Genomic DNA, 16,111 nt, shown 5'->3' with positions numbered 1-16,111 from the left:
AACACATAATTCAAGAAAAAATACTTTATTGCATATAATTTGATCATTGTTTTTATACAAGCAAAAAAGTGAATAGCGGTTACTTAAATTTTACGGTAAGAATTGACAAAATATTATATATGTATATATAGAAAGTCAGTCTTTCGAAGACAGATAAGCCAATAACTTCAGGAAATGTTTTTTAATACCTTTACATTCATTATGGTTTTCAGCACCATTTGTCAGATATATGTTTTAATCTATTTTATTTATATTAAAGGTACGACGAAAACAAGTGAGGTTCAAATTTTAGCTCTGGCATTTTTAATCTATCAATAAAAAGAGGCTCAGTTACGATAAAATTAATTATTTGTTTTTAAATGTATACGTATGGATCTATTTATAATATTGTTATTCAATAAAATCAAAGCGTATGCAAAGATCATGTGCAATAATTTTAGATGTAGAGATTATCGTGCAGCTCAAATTCAATAGTGATAAGTTGAGACTTGATAAATGCCAAATACTAATTTAAATTAAAGCGTTCGTAATTTGGTTTAATAGTAGAAGAACATATATTAAAGATAATTTTTTTAAAATTCAATTTTACTGAAACAGAAACTTTCATATGGCAAACTTTTTTTCTTCAAAACTAATTTTTCTTTGGATAAATTTCAACACACACACACACACTTAGGGTGAATTACATAGAACAATATAATATAGTACATTTAAAGATCATACAATCGAAATTTGGCTTATGTACAACATTTATTAAACATATTTTTAATCATATTATAATATCATATTAACAGTACAATATTTTACAATCTATAATCTAACATTGCATACATAAAGAGATCATAACTTTCACATTTATTTTATTTATTTATCTTGTTGGTAAAAGTAACGAATACAAGCATTTATAATTTGTGAAAATATGGTATCTTAAAGGAACTTAAAATAGGTACTTATCGTCTATGACTTAACACATTATACACATTTTTTATCGTGGCCATAATACTTTTCGACCTTATTTATTATTTTATTTTTAAGTTTTTGAATATTATACATATGTACAAATGAAAAAAAAAGGAATTCGTTTAATAATTACAACCACTAAGAAAATATGCAAACTAAAAATGTACGTATTAACAATTCATATGTATGTATGTATTCATCTATTCAGACAATGTAATTTAAATTAAAAGTATGAACAATTGACAGATTTCATTTGATATATCCATAATTATAAATGTACTTATAATGTTCTTTCATTTTTTTAAATGTCAAAATATACAATAATATAAATAGCTCGGTTCTAACGGTATAATATCAAAATATTTATTACTGAAAAATCAAGTTGATAAAATTTACTATGAAATTTTTAACTTTCCTCTTCAAAAATATGTCAAATTATAATATGACAGTACATATCTAATACCAGGCCTGATTTATATTAACCACATAATCGCCACGCGTTTGTATTTAGTGCCAATCCTTGACACTACCTCTTGAATATATCACAAACTAACAAAAAATATTGACTTTTTTCAATTTCATTAGTATCACAGGACATTTTTAGATGTCACTGTGAAGACACCAAAATTAATTTCTAGTCATTTGAGTCTTAAATACGAAGGAGCGCGCACCAGTGCGCTTATGGCGATGAAGTGGTAAAAACGGCCTATAAGCGGCAATAAGCCCATTCATATTTAACTTTCAGCTAATACATAATTCAATGCAACTTTTCTCTTAAAAAATGTGTCAGATCGAGGCCGTCACGATAATGTGACAGTTTATGTCTAATATTAGGCCTGATCTTAAACGAAAACGCATCTTAAATGAAACCCAAATCGCCCAACTGTGTAATTTAATCAGCTACAAATGATGGAGTCAAATTTATAATATGCTTTCTTAGCTGACTATTGAATGAGTGAACCCGCTTATGTAATCAATACAATATGTACATATATTTGATATTTTAAGCGTCATTGTTGTTATTGATCGTGAACGAACTAAGCCACAGATATTATCGACACTTTAAAAGCCATCAAATCCATACCCAACAGACAAGTTATAAAAGCGTGCGCTTAATTAATTACACGGTAAGTTTACGCATAACTTTGAGTCTGATCCAGCGATATGCTGGCCAATTTGTTGCCCTTTTCAACCCAGTTCCTAAGTCTGCCCCTCAACTCCTCTAAACTTTTCGATTTGGCCTTATTGATACGCTTATACTTGACGTCCTTTGGTTTGGTTACACTCCGGTGATTCGACATGACCCTATTGTAAGTTGTGACTTGATTGCCCTTCCTCTCCAAGCCACAGTCCTCGAGCAAACTACCACCATCTAGAAGGAGACAATCGGAGATGTTGTCATTGGACGAGGCTAAATTGGAGATTTGTCTTTTAGGAACGTAGCTGTAAGCCCAGGCTATCTGCTGGCATATGCTCTCACTTATGTCGGAGTCCACACTTTTGGCATCACTTTTGTCCCGGTTCAGACAGGGTTTCAGATAGTCGCTGGATATCTTTTCGCTCCTCATTTTGAAGTTGTCTCGTCTGTTTTGGGCTAGATTCATATCTGCCATGGCGTCCTCCTTATCGGCTGAGCTCGTCCCTTCTTTGATGTCCTTTTCAGTACTGTTTTGGGCGCTGAGTTTGTTCGAACCACCGTCTCCGTCCGGTTCCTCTTCAACGCTATAAACGGTTTCTAGTATTTCCGGCCGTCGAAGGAAGCCGTTCGATCGCCTGACTGATGTGTATTTTAAATTTGGGTCTATAGCGTCTGATATGGATCGGACTATTGTGACCGAGTCCGTCGTCGTAGACCGGAATCTGGGTAGCACGTGGGACAGACTGTAATCGTTGTCAACGTCCTCCATTATGACAGCTGAATCAGAATCGTTCAGCGAGTCAAAGTCTGCGACTAGATTAGTCTCGTTGATGAGATCTCTATAATCTACTATGGGATGGTTTGGCTCTAATCCGTTGTCTAGAAGTTTGTTGTTCAACGTTTCGATCATCCTTTGCTGCCTGATGATGATAGTTTCGCGTTGGCCGAGGAGAGCCGTTATCTCCTTTTGTTTTCTTATCAGTCTTGATTCGAATAGCAAGAGCTGGCTCGATAGGGACTTGAGTTGCTCGACCTTTTCTCTTTGAACTCTTGCAACGAGGTCCTCTTGGATTTTGTGCGCTCGTCTCCATATTAGAAGCTGGTGGGCTTGAGCTCTGTATCGCATCCGAAGATCTCTGCAACAACGTTTAAGGTAATGGTAAATAATATTGTTTCGTTGTAAAGTTTTATAAAATAGTAACGGTGTTTCTGAAAGTGAAAAGCTCCTGCATAGGTCTGCCTCTGACCTCGTTATTGTGAACAAAGGCGTGTAAAATGTTGTAAGGGTCACTAAACAATAGGTCAGGGATGGGAAGTATGCTTTAATAGACGAATGCTTAGGGTCTGCGTATGTGTGCTAACAATAGTTGTTTCTGAATTACGCGATAAAACCAGTTTAAGGATTCTTTTTAAATTTAGTTATAAAATCATATATGTAAACAATCATATATGTATGTATACAATGCTTGGGGGGCTAAAAACGTTTTTGTACAAAATCCTCATTTATTAAGGTGCACATATGTACATACACGCCATGTAAAATAAACTCAACAGGGATTCTATTTAGTAAGTTTATGTACATATGTACAAACGTTGGGTTTTCATCACGTAGCGTAGCATGTTCATCTGTGAACTTGCCCGCAAACCCTTAAGAGTGATCCTTGAGGTACTCCCGCTCTAACTAAATAACATTTTTAGTTCACTCAAATAAATTTTAGGTAGGTACTTTTACTCGGTGAATTTTTGAATTGTACTGTTATCAGTGACTAAACGTCAATGAAACTTTTTAAATATAAATTTGATTTTTTTTATTCGTCATAAACTACATATCAGAAAACACAATTGACAGTAAAATTATTATTTACGAATATAAGAATTTCACGAATACATATAAGCTGTTCGCAACTTGAAGGTTTACATGAATAGATGTGCTGTATTTTACATCAGCAAAGACTGCGTGTTAAATATCCATTAAAAGGCACAACTTACAATTGTTTAGACGTCATTGATAACAATACAATTATAAATTTAACACAGAATGTTTATACGGACCTTCACGGTACGAATACACGATCATTGTAATTGATCCGTTTTATGAAATGTGAATTGAATCATTAGTGATCAAGCAAACAAGTTGCTGTCAAATACTCGCACACTAAATGCACCAGCAACGAGCGAGTAGCTGGAACGTGTATTCGCAGCTTTACCACGATTTTTTTAGCAGCTGCTATTCATAATACTTTTATATTGGAAGTAACCCAATACCTGATGATTTTTTTGGCTTCATCCAATGACTGAGCTTCCAAGGGCTGATCGGTAAGGGACGCAGCCATCGATATATCCGGCTCCGTAGGACTATTGAGAGCCGACTCGCTTCGACTGAAAACAAAAATAAACAAACATTATTGTAAGCACAAATTATCGCACATGTTTCGAGGCATAAATAACGATGAAATATTTATGTGTACATAATGAATCAATTATGTTCGTGCATTCGGGCACGAAATTGAACAACGGCCATTAATTTTGGTTGTGCCTAAAACGTGTATAGTACGTATATACGTATATGTCTTATTGCGTTACACAACAAATTCAGAATAAGGAAAGGTAAATATATTTTGACCGAAACAACGTGACCAAAATAAAGAAACCCACTCACTCAGAGCCAGATGTTCTTATAGAAAAATTTCTGCCTAACTAAATTACACGGTTTTCCTTAAGGAATTCGCACTACATAGAGTAGTGGACTAACTTTGATGCGGGTTTGGTCCATTTTTACAGTGTAACTCTACACTACAAACAGCGCTGGGGCATTCTTTATCATTGTAATGACAGATACGGAAAAACGATGCTTTTCTGAAGGGGAAAGAAAATAATATGTTATTTTTTACAACCCCATTATGGAGATTATTGCCGACACCGGCTCCTTGAGGGTAAATTTAGTGTGGCATTGCGATCGTAAAAATATTCGTGACCAGAGTGCACAATTTGAAAAAAATACATTTTCGCATAAATGTATTCAAGAAATGACGCATTACGAGTAAATTACCGTTTTCTTAATGTTTTAATCAAATATTTAAATGGCACTTTGAAAGCAATAAGGCGAATAATTAAAAGATTAGTTTGGGAAAACTTTGGTCGGATGATTTATTGCGACGATTTATCACTCGTAGATTTCGCTGTAGTGAGAAACTTGTAGTTGGTAGAAGGTCTTTCAATGATTTGAACTACTCAAATAAAGGATCAGATGTTTAAGCATCATTACAATTTTTTTACATACATACATATATACTTACCAACAAGTAAGCCCTAATGCGCATTTATAGCCAATTACAAATATCCACATACAATTTTTAGATAATTTTTAACATGCATCATAGAGACATCCATTTATTTATTTAATATAAAATTGCTAATTATGTACCAAATAACAAACTGAAATTAAAACTATAACATAATTGACAAATTTTTGATAAACTTTCATTTTCAATAGCGCTATTCGGTGTGTCTGTGTATCTGTGTGCGATAACGCCCACCGTATTATAATAGTCGTTTCGATTCGACATATGTACGTCACAGTTAAAATACTGCCAACAAAAAACTTCTATATATGTATACTGTTTGCTACCAATGTTTCCTCTAGGCAAATAAGTCTTTGTGCATTTAGCGCCATCTATTGAAAATTTATTTAATTAATTAATTTTTCTATTGTTGTTTTATATTGTTTATACATAGGTAGGTAGGTACTTTTTTACCATTTTTTTCATATTTAACAATTAAATATAAACATTAAATTAAACATATTTAAAATATATTTGAAAAAAATACGACCGCGTGAGGATCGAATCAGGACCGACACATTTCTTTTAATTTTTTTTTGCTGAATATGCCATAACTCATGCGATGATATTTCATCGGGCACAACATTAGTTTATGTATATTGGTCAGTTTTGTGCTGTTGACTTTCCCGCTTTATATTTTTTTGCAGCCCCAACGAAAGTTTGTTCTTCGTAATTTATTTAATGGCTTTTAAAATAGTCTTTTCAGCACAGTTTAGTCCTTCAGTGTGTTTTATTAGGACGAAGTACCTTATAAAAGGATTTAAAGTTTTAAAAAGCTCACTCAAACTAAACCACACAATAAAAAATACCGCATCGTAAAACTACACACACACAGTTTTAGCTTAGTTTTTCTGAGATAAATGAAAATACCAGAGTTGATCCTTTATAAAGATTCAATTAACAACACAAACGTTTACAAAACTGAATACGACCTTTTTATTTACATACTTTTGACGCAATACTGCGAACTGACTATAAATCAACGGGTCAATTAATTATGATTTTTAAAAACCGTCATTCTTGCTCTATTCAATGGTATAATTACATTAAATGTATTAATACATTAAATGTAAAACCAAGATACAATTTCGCATATTAAATTTTAATATGCGAAATTGTATCTTGGTTTTATTTCAAGGGTAACGTACCTATATATTTTCATTTCACGGCTGTCACTAACGAATAGACGTATATTTACGTCAAAAGCCAGCCAACTAGCAGTTTGGCTTAATGATAGCGTATATATTTAGCACCACTGCGATCACTGTTTCGATTCGCCAAAAAACTGCTGGTTAGATTTGGGGGTTTTGTGACTCCAAATCGATCGTTCTCTATCAGAGTTTGCCAATTTTATCTGATCATTGTTGAAACAGTTCCTGAAAATTGGTAATAGATCCTTTCCTGTTGCCACAAAAAATCTTTGTGTATAATTTGTAGAAATTATGCACATAAATCTGATATCTATAGATGTTTCTATAACCTTTTGTTTATTATGTGTATTTATTTATTTATTTAATTTATTATTTTAAAATAATAACAACAATGAAATATATATATAAAATAAAATATATTGTGTATAAAAGTTGTAAAAATAATTGTGCACAAAATATAAAAATAATCCATAGATGTCTCTAAGATAATTATTTCTATACTTGATTAATTATTAGTATTGTATTTCGATGTTTATTGAACGTATTGTATACGTTGTCTGACCATATGTATGTATATATATATATATATATATATATATATATATATATATATATATATATATATATATATATATATATATATATATATGTATATAATTTCTTAATGTCTATAGCAGCGGTTTCCAAACTGGGAGGCGCGCCTCCCTGGGGAGGCGCGGACTATTGCCAGGGGAGGCGCCAAAACTTTTTAATAAAAAAATAATTTTCATACCTTAATATCTACAAATAAATAAAACTTCATATCGTAGCTTAACAGTAAAAATTCAATGCATGAATGTTTATTTTTATTTTTCTGTCATTTTTATATACACATTTAATTAGCAACCTTTCTCGAAGAAAACCAACATGAAGAGACATGAACTTGCCTATTTGGTTGAAATTTTTCGAAAATTGAGCGGTTTAAATAAAGCAATGCAGGGATCACAAATACATCCACTTGTTCAAAAAGACAAAGTAAAAGCTTTCATTAAAAAGTTGAAGTTATGGAATATGGAATATAGTTATGAAATCAAATTTACAAAAGAATGAGTTGGATATGTTTTCACTTTCCAAAGATTTCTGGGCCACAGTCAATATTGAAGAAAGTAAAAATCTTTTTATTGACCACTTGGATGCTCTAGTGCTGCATTTTTCCAATTATTTCAAAGACCTTGATTTCTCAAAATTTTTGTGGATACAGAATCCATTTAACTATAATGAATAAGACGAATTCGAGCTGACAACCATAGAAAAAAAAAATTGATAGAATTATCATGCGATAGCTCACTAAAGCAAAAGTTTCAGAATTAAACCATAATTACATTTTGGATGAATCTTAGTGGATAGTATGAATCTTTGTATTGCAAAGCAATGCAAGTGCTTCTACCGTTTGTAACGTCTTATTTATTCGAAACGGGCTTTTCGGCACTAGCTGCAATGAAAACCAAATATCGAGCCAGGTTAATAGTTGAAAAGGAGTTACGAGTGGCACTCTCCATATTGCCCCCCCAAGATTTGATAAACTTTGTGCCAATAAACAACAACATCCTTCGCACTAAATTTCGATGTGTTAGACGTAGTTTAATTATTAATTTAATATAAAAATAAATAAAGGTGATCGTATAAATTTATGTTATAGCAAAACCTTTTTATTATTCTGTCTATTGTAGTGTTCAGTATTTTTTTAAAATAAAGGTTTATTAAAATATAAAAGGTAGGGAAGCGCGGAAAAAAAATTTTTTTTTAGGGAGGCGTAGTAGCATAAAGTTTGGAAACCGCTGGTCTATAGTACACTCGCATTGGAGCGATTTGTAATGACGAGTGTGCATTGATTGTAAAAAAAAAAATTTAGCCACACAAGCGACTTTGAAAAGGGGAAAAATACAAATACAGGATTTGAATCATCGTTTCTAGAAACTTCGGCAGATTTACACGGCAAATTTGCCATGTTGGTTTTGTTGCAAAAAGCAAAATGTATGTATGTACATTGTACGTATCCATATTGTGTGTGTGTAACGTGGGCTTTCCATACGACATTTTTCATGGAAATTAATTAGCAGGTAGACACGGCACAATTCACGTGTTTGTCCCGCGTAAACATCAGGGTTGAAACCGGTGGGTACGTTAAGCGGGGTACGCCTGCAATCGATACTGCCTACTCTCATGTTTTTCCCTGCAGGGACGTGTCCTCGTACAACGGTCAAGGATATAACGCACAATAGTCTATAATCGAATGGCTTTGACTGGGCCGTCTCTTGGGCATAATCGACGTGATTGTTAGTCGACTTGTGTATTGGAAGTTGTAATAAGACTCTGATTGGGTCATGTGAAACTTGGTTTCGTTTGGGAATTACATACATTCATACATTTAATGGTGTTTATTCTGTATGTACATATATTGGTCTATTTTGGAGTTTAGTTGCATAATTTGGTCACCTAGTCAAAAGTTGTATATTAATTTATTAGAAAACGTATATACATACATGTGTTCCACACGTATATACATATGTTCAAGTAATAACCAGCAGCGTGGACTAGTGGTTGGCATATTATGCTTTCGAGCAGAGGTCACAGTTCGATTCCCACGAGTAGCTGCTGGCCAGACCTTGATTTATGACTCCAGGTCGATCGATTCCTATTAGAGTTACCAATTTTCATTGAAACGGTTCCTGTAAAATTGTCATCTCCTTTCCATTATCTCTTGGAAATCTCAAGTTATTCAGCGTCTTGAGATTCACCGATTTATATAATAAAACGCTGCAAAAATTTCTCAATAGATGTCACTTTGGATGATGTTTGTATGAATTCGCATTGTATAAATGCTTGTATTGATTATATTGATCGTATTGTGTATGTATATATATATATATATATATATATATATATATATATATATATATATATATATATATATATATATATATATATATATTTATATATATATATATATATATATATATATATATATATATATATATATATATATATATATATATATATATATATATATATATATATATATATATATATATAATATATATATATATATATATATATATATATATATATATATATATATATATATATATATATATATATATATATATATATATATACATACACAATACGATCAATATAATCAATACAAGCATTTATACAAGTCGTTTGTCAGGTCTATTTTGTAGTTTAACTGAATAATTTGGTCACCTAGCAAAAAGTTGTATATTAATTTATTAAGAAAAAGTTCACAAAAAATTCTGTCGGTTTCTCTATTATAAAATGTGTGGATACTAACTACCCTTGGTTATATCCAAGCAAATTTATTTTGGGAACGACAGGCTTAGTCAGTCTTGAATCTTGTCGTCGTATTTTATTATTACAACCAGCAGCGTGGTCTAGTGGTGAATGTTGAATTATTTCGTACTTGATGTTACGAGTTCGATTCCCCGCTAAATCTCGTTGTTGGCCAGACCTTGATTTGTCTAGGTCGATCGTTTCTTATCAGAATTTGCCAATTTTTCTGATTTTCATTGAAACGATTCCTGTAAAATTGGCGTTTCTTTCCCAATTTTCTGTTGCGAACCTTTAGTTATTGTTATATCTTAGGTTTCGCCATATTGCTCACCATATATGTCTCTGTGGTTGTTTATCGAATATAAAATTCGTATTGTTACATGAAAGTTATTCATCGTTATTTATCGTATTAATACGATGTTTTAATATATGTATACTGACCATAGATGTCAGATATTTAGATTAACATGTATCTATGTAATAATTATGTGGACCAGGAAGGCGCATTTGGGGTTTACCTGTTAAGCCTTCCTGGTATATTTGTATATATGTATGTGAAAATATGTATGTAAAATAAAATAAAAAATAAAATAAAATTATTACGACACATGTTCCTTGTTCTTCGTGGGAATATTTATAATCCACCATTTTTTACCGAATTCGCTTTCAATGCAACAGAAAATTATTTTAGAATACGCAAACGTGTTCTGTTTTCGCCAATTATAGCGAAAACTCACATTCTTTTAAATACTCCTATATGCTTTTTAACCATTTATGTAGCTGATCAGATGGAGATTGACATACATATTTTTATATACTTTTGTTCGGTTTATAGAATCCATTCAGAATATATTCTTTCCTTAATTTTTACCATCTTTTCTGATTTTCTTTTTTCTTTTATTGTTAATTTTATATTATAAGACTTGTTTAATTATGTAATTTGATTAAATGGGTTTTCACCTGTATAAATTAATAAATACATTAAGTATAATACATATGTATATTTTATTTTATTTTAATCAAACATGCACACTCGTATTTACAGATAGCTCAAAAGCGACGAATGTACTAATACAGGTACAATACAATTAATACAAGTATAAAGCATCACCCGTAGTGACATACATATATGGAGAAACTTTTGCAGCACTTTATTATATAAATTGGTTAACCTCAAGACGCTGAGTGACTTAAGATTTGCAAGAGTGATTTGAAAGGAAATGCCAATTTACAGAAACCGTTTCGATGAAAATCAGAAAAATTGACAAGCTCTGAAAGGAAACGATTGACCTGGAGTCACAAACCAAGGTCTGGCCAACAGCTACTTACTAGTGGGAATCGAACCGTGACCACACATGTTATATGAAAGAAAGCAGCTAAATACTTGCAAGAATTAGCGTTGATGCACATAAATGTTCATCGTTTTCAAAATTTTTCCTAAATAGTAATCGTAAGTGGAAGTAAAAAGAGTAGTCGATATTTACCGGTAAAATTTGCCTTAAACTGACGTAGACTGGGACCATCACTTTATATGTTTCTGTTAATGGAAATACATATAATTATTATTTTATTTACAGAATTTCAGTGACAAATTCCACTAGTTGATTAGTGCGAGAATTTAATCAAACCCAATGTCGAGTAAGTTATCTCACACAATATATTAATATATGTATGTATGTAGGCTGTATGATGTTTGTCCTGAAAGTTTAATTAACCGATGATGGATGCTGCGCGTGTGTGAGAGAAACCCACGAGCTCTTCTACATTTAATTAAAGACACACTGGTGAAGAGATCCATCATCAGACGGCTCATTCGAGTTGTCAAAGTTGCATTTTGAAAGCCGTATGTAATATATGTATATATTATAATATGTACGAGTTGGAAAGGTTCAACAGATTCAGTGATTGAAAATAGTTGATTTTTCACTGGTGAAAATTTTCAAACTTCAATTCTTCCGAATCATTCCGAAAATAAACATTTCGAAAATAAGTCAGATTTCTTTTGACATTTTAAAACGTTCTGCAAATCCGTTTTGATATTTGTTCGCATCAGCTTTTCCCTCGCATTAGGCCTCTCCTAAAATGGCTGTTAATGGAATCGCACTTCGCATCACTTTTTTGATGAAATGCTGAAATGATTTACGATCCGCATGACGAGTTGTTATTTTAATATTTTATTCTAGTATACGTACACGTATACAAAATCTTGCGGATGTGAACTGAAGAGCTTTCAAGTCACATTTTAAACTTCCAGCAGATTATCTCCGAAAATACACTCTACAGGCGAGCTGCAAAAAAGTATATGGAATTGGGAAGTTTGCTTTGTATAATAATGTAATAGTTTGATCGACATAATAAACCGTAATCATTTTATGCAATGATTACGCAATAATCCGCTGTAACGTTTGATTGATTGCTCGTTATTTTTTATATGTTCGTTTGAGTTTAATTAGCATTCGTAATGTTAATCTCCTTTCTCGGACTTTCACGACACTCAAGAGATTACATCGAGGAGCAAGTTTTACAGTTTCTAATTGTGTGAGTATTAAAGTTTAACCTAGCTCGAACACACGTTAGTCAAATGCCCACGTTGGGAACTCTAAGAAAGTTTTGCTTCTGTAAAATAGAACTTACGAAGATTCAAACAGTTTAAACAGTGCTTAAATATATCACAGGTAAAGTGGGAAATCTTTAACGAGCAATTTTAGCAATATTAGGCATGTAGGCTGTTTAAATAATCATAATCAGGTTTTACCGTTGATCATATTTTAAATTGAATTATATGAAAAATAAATAGAAATCGATGTCAAAACTCAAAGACAGTACAATATATGTACATATATTTGTGGGTAATTTTTTGACCGATTGGTTTTGTCATAAATTGATAATAATACTGACCAACATAAATAAAAACCGGAGTGCAGACTAATCAATCTACACTAAGTTTGACCCACTAAATTAAATTGTGACAATGATTTTTGTTGGTTTATGAGATATGAGCGTTTAAAAAAAAGCACAGTTTGTGCAGTTTTTTAGCTTTTGCTGTCTTTAACTCAAAATATTGATTTTTATTAGTACGTTCAGATAAAATAAAAAAATACATGGAGATAAAGCGAGATATAAAACTAACTGGCTGTAAAAGATCCTTGTTAAAGTAATGAAATGAAAAAAGGTCAAATAAATACAAAAGCACGGGAAAACGCATTCTCATAAACAAGAGCAAACCAACAAAAATCATTGTCATATTCGAACTCAGTGGGTTACACCAAATTTAGATTGATTGGTCTCCACTCTGGTAATTCAAAAACATGATTTTTTGTTTCTCGGTGTAATTTACATATAGTAATTTGAAATCTAAGGAAAATACATATATACATAAAGTGAGTATTTAAATTAATAATTCGATTTATTTTCTATTGATCGTGATATTTTAATACTACGTTTAGAAAAAAATGTGATGAGATAAAAAGATAATCATTGTAATTGTAATTGTATAACATTGGCCAAATAAATATGTACAATGGCACTGAAAAAAATGTATAAAAAAATATATTTTGACTTTTAAAATTTGCCTAAAGTATTTTAAAATAATAAAAAATTTCAATCAATAGAAAAATACACGTGATTATTTATTCCAGTGCTCAATTTAACATTTGAAGGACGGAGCGTCGAGATCGAACGAGTGTCCCGAACCGGGGTCAAGCAAGACCCCAGTATTTTGTAATCAAAATACAGCTTTTCTCAATACAAATTGGTTCAATACATATCTTATTAATCATTTTATACATCAACATAAAAAAGTTTTAGTCCTATAGCATGTTTTTGACAAGTTTTGTATTAAAAAATAACGAAAAACATCGACATGCAAACGCACATAGGTAAGGCCAACAGGCGACTGCATGACTCAATACCACGCGCCAAAAGCGACGAAAACAATAGCTTACGAAAATATAGCTGTCTCTTTCTCTCACATTGATTCATCGATCAACAAGAATATGCAAGCGAGCAGTCAAAAACATGACTTATCGCTACCGCCTTTAAATCATACTTTGGAACGTAGAAATGTATACATGTATTTTTTTACGATGTACTCCTTTTCTAAATCATACAAAATCTATTAAAATAAATTCCTTGTAGTTCATTCGAGGAATACAAGAAATATAGGGCGTATAGTTTTGAAAACTTTATAGTTATTACGAAAAATGTAAAAATTGGGGCACTTGCATACCCCACTTCGGTGTTAAGCACAGCAATACTAGATTTTGAGTTAAGGACTGAAAAAGCCAAACATTTTTTTAAAAGGATTCCCATATAGGAGATTAAACTAATAAAAATCATTGTCATAGTCAAACTTGGTAAATATTGATTAGTCTCCATTTCTGTACCTCGAAAATATAATTTTTCCTTAAAATCTAAAGAAAATATATCTTAAATTATATTTGCAGTTTTAGAATTGTGAGATGAGTTAAACAACATAATGTTGAATTCTGTAAAAATTCTGTAAATATATGCATACATACTATATGTACATACATACATATGTATATGCAAACGGTTTTAACATAAATGTTTCCCATGATTACCATCACCTCAACAATGCTCGTAAATTACAAAAGCAATCAGCACAATTGTTAAATATAAAACATTGCCTAGTATCGGCTTTACGTGTCTTTAATAGCTCTCATTAAAAATTAATAGCGCAGAATTTATTAACCGCTCCGAATTCGGTTATTGAAAAGTTATTACGTGCGATTTTTCCCACTTATTGAATAATATGACTGGCGTTTTTTTTTTCATTCTTAACTCACATTATGTATTATATACGTTTATGATTCGTTTAAGAATTTTACATAACGACAACACGTTTCGGATAATTTTTCAATAGAGATTTCTTTTCGGCGATGAAAGCGTCGCTAATCGCCGCAAAAAATGATGTTCGTTTATTACCATTAGCGGTTATTATGGCGTATCGAATCATACTCAGAGGCAAAAAGCCAGGTTCCTGTAATATCCCTTCGACCCTTGAGATCGAAATTTCCTCGTCGGAATAAAGGGTCTTTCGTTCGACAAAAAAATAGCCGGCTTTGTGTGTGTATTTTAACCGTACATTACATCTCCATCGATTGAGCCGTGGCCATTTATCTATTAGATTAATTTGTTTCGTACGTTATAAAATATACATATGAAGCGGAATTGGCTTTGTATTATGTTGAAAAAAAAAATAAACGTTTGTAGTGTATTATTTTATTTATTTTTTCGCGTTATTGAACGTACTTGAAGGTACAGTGAACGGCCTTGGCTCTCGTTGGAAAGCACTCTTAATCTACGTGGATTTTTTTGCCTCTCAACAATGGACCTCCGGTTCGACTAACTCCAGATTCCGATTTAGTTTTGCCCGTGTATAAAAAAAACATAATAAAAATGATTTAACGATCCAATTATTGTTTGCCAGTCTCGGTCCAGACCAAAATAATAATAAATAAAAAATCAAGTGAATTCAATGGTTGGGAAAATCGAAGCTTTAAGCTATAATATACATATGTAGGTACAACATCAAATTTATCATTTATATGTATGTATAATAATAAAGGCATATTCGGAGGAAAATGGATGTGATGCATTTTGTTTGTGTTTCTGTCGCATGCAAGCGCGAAATTTGCATTCAATTTTCGCAACTTTTCCATTCAAATTACAGTCATTGTCGAAGGTTAAAAGCGATGTTTATTGAACCAATATTGAGTTTTACATTCAATGGCCTTCACCGGTATTATAACATTTGGCTGACTTTGATAAAAAAGGAGTATTCCGTGTTTGAACAGTGATACAAAAATGAATAGAATCAATTTGAAAGGTATCTCTACATATATAAGTACATATGTTTAAAAATTAATTGAATTTGAACGTATGTTTGTTTTCAATTTAAAACCACTAAATTTGACTTACTATCTAATGATACTCTAATGTAGACCGTAGACTGATTTTGAAAGCCCCATTGAGGCTTATTTTTCAATTTTAATTCACCCGAAAATTGCTGGTTGGTATAGCTTATAATTCATGCTTTCAATATTTGTATATAATAAAATAATTGAGGCATATTATTATTGTACGTGAAAAAATACACAATTCAAATTATAAAATATACATATGTTGTATGCCAAATTATTAAGAAAACCTTTGAATTCAATTTA

General features: G+C 31.7%; 1 protein-coding gene across 2 annotated transcripts in view; it reads right to left on the bottom strand.

Annotated features, from left to right (window-relative positions):
* Window positions 1-11: 11 nt before the first annotated feature.
* Window positions 12-16,111, bottom strand: part of LOC143918244 (uncharacterized) — a 124,554-nt gene continuing 108,454 nt past the window's right edge. The window contains exons 1-3 of one of the 2 annotated variants that reach the window (XM_077440023.1): window positions 4,567-4,697; window positions 4,364-4,477; window positions 12-3,234 (exon numbers count right to left, since the gene is read on the bottom strand). In XM_077440023.1, the coding sequence (XP_077296149.1) occupies window positions 2,094-3,234; window positions 4,364-4,431 (1,209 nt within the window). In that variant the 5' untranslated portion in view covers window positions 4,432-4,477; window positions 4,567-4,697 and the 3' untranslated portion in view covers window positions 12-2,093. Of the gene's footprint in view, window positions 3,235-4,363; window positions 4,478-4,566; window positions 4,698-16,111 lie in introns of those variants that run through there. The other variant, XM_077440022.1, reaches the window with a different exon arrangement.

The sequence above is a fragment of the Arctopsyche grandis genome, chromosome 10 (genome assembly GCF_051622035.1).
Source record: "Arctopsyche grandis isolate Sample6627 chromosome 10, ASM5162203v2, whole genome shotgun sequence".
NCBI classification, from domain to species: domain Eukaryota; kingdom Metazoa; phylum Arthropoda; class Insecta; order Trichoptera; family Hydropsychidae; genus Arctopsyche; species Arctopsyche grandis.
Note: the sequence above shows the minus strand (reverse complement) of the source record. Positions and strands in the feature narration are given on the sequence as shown.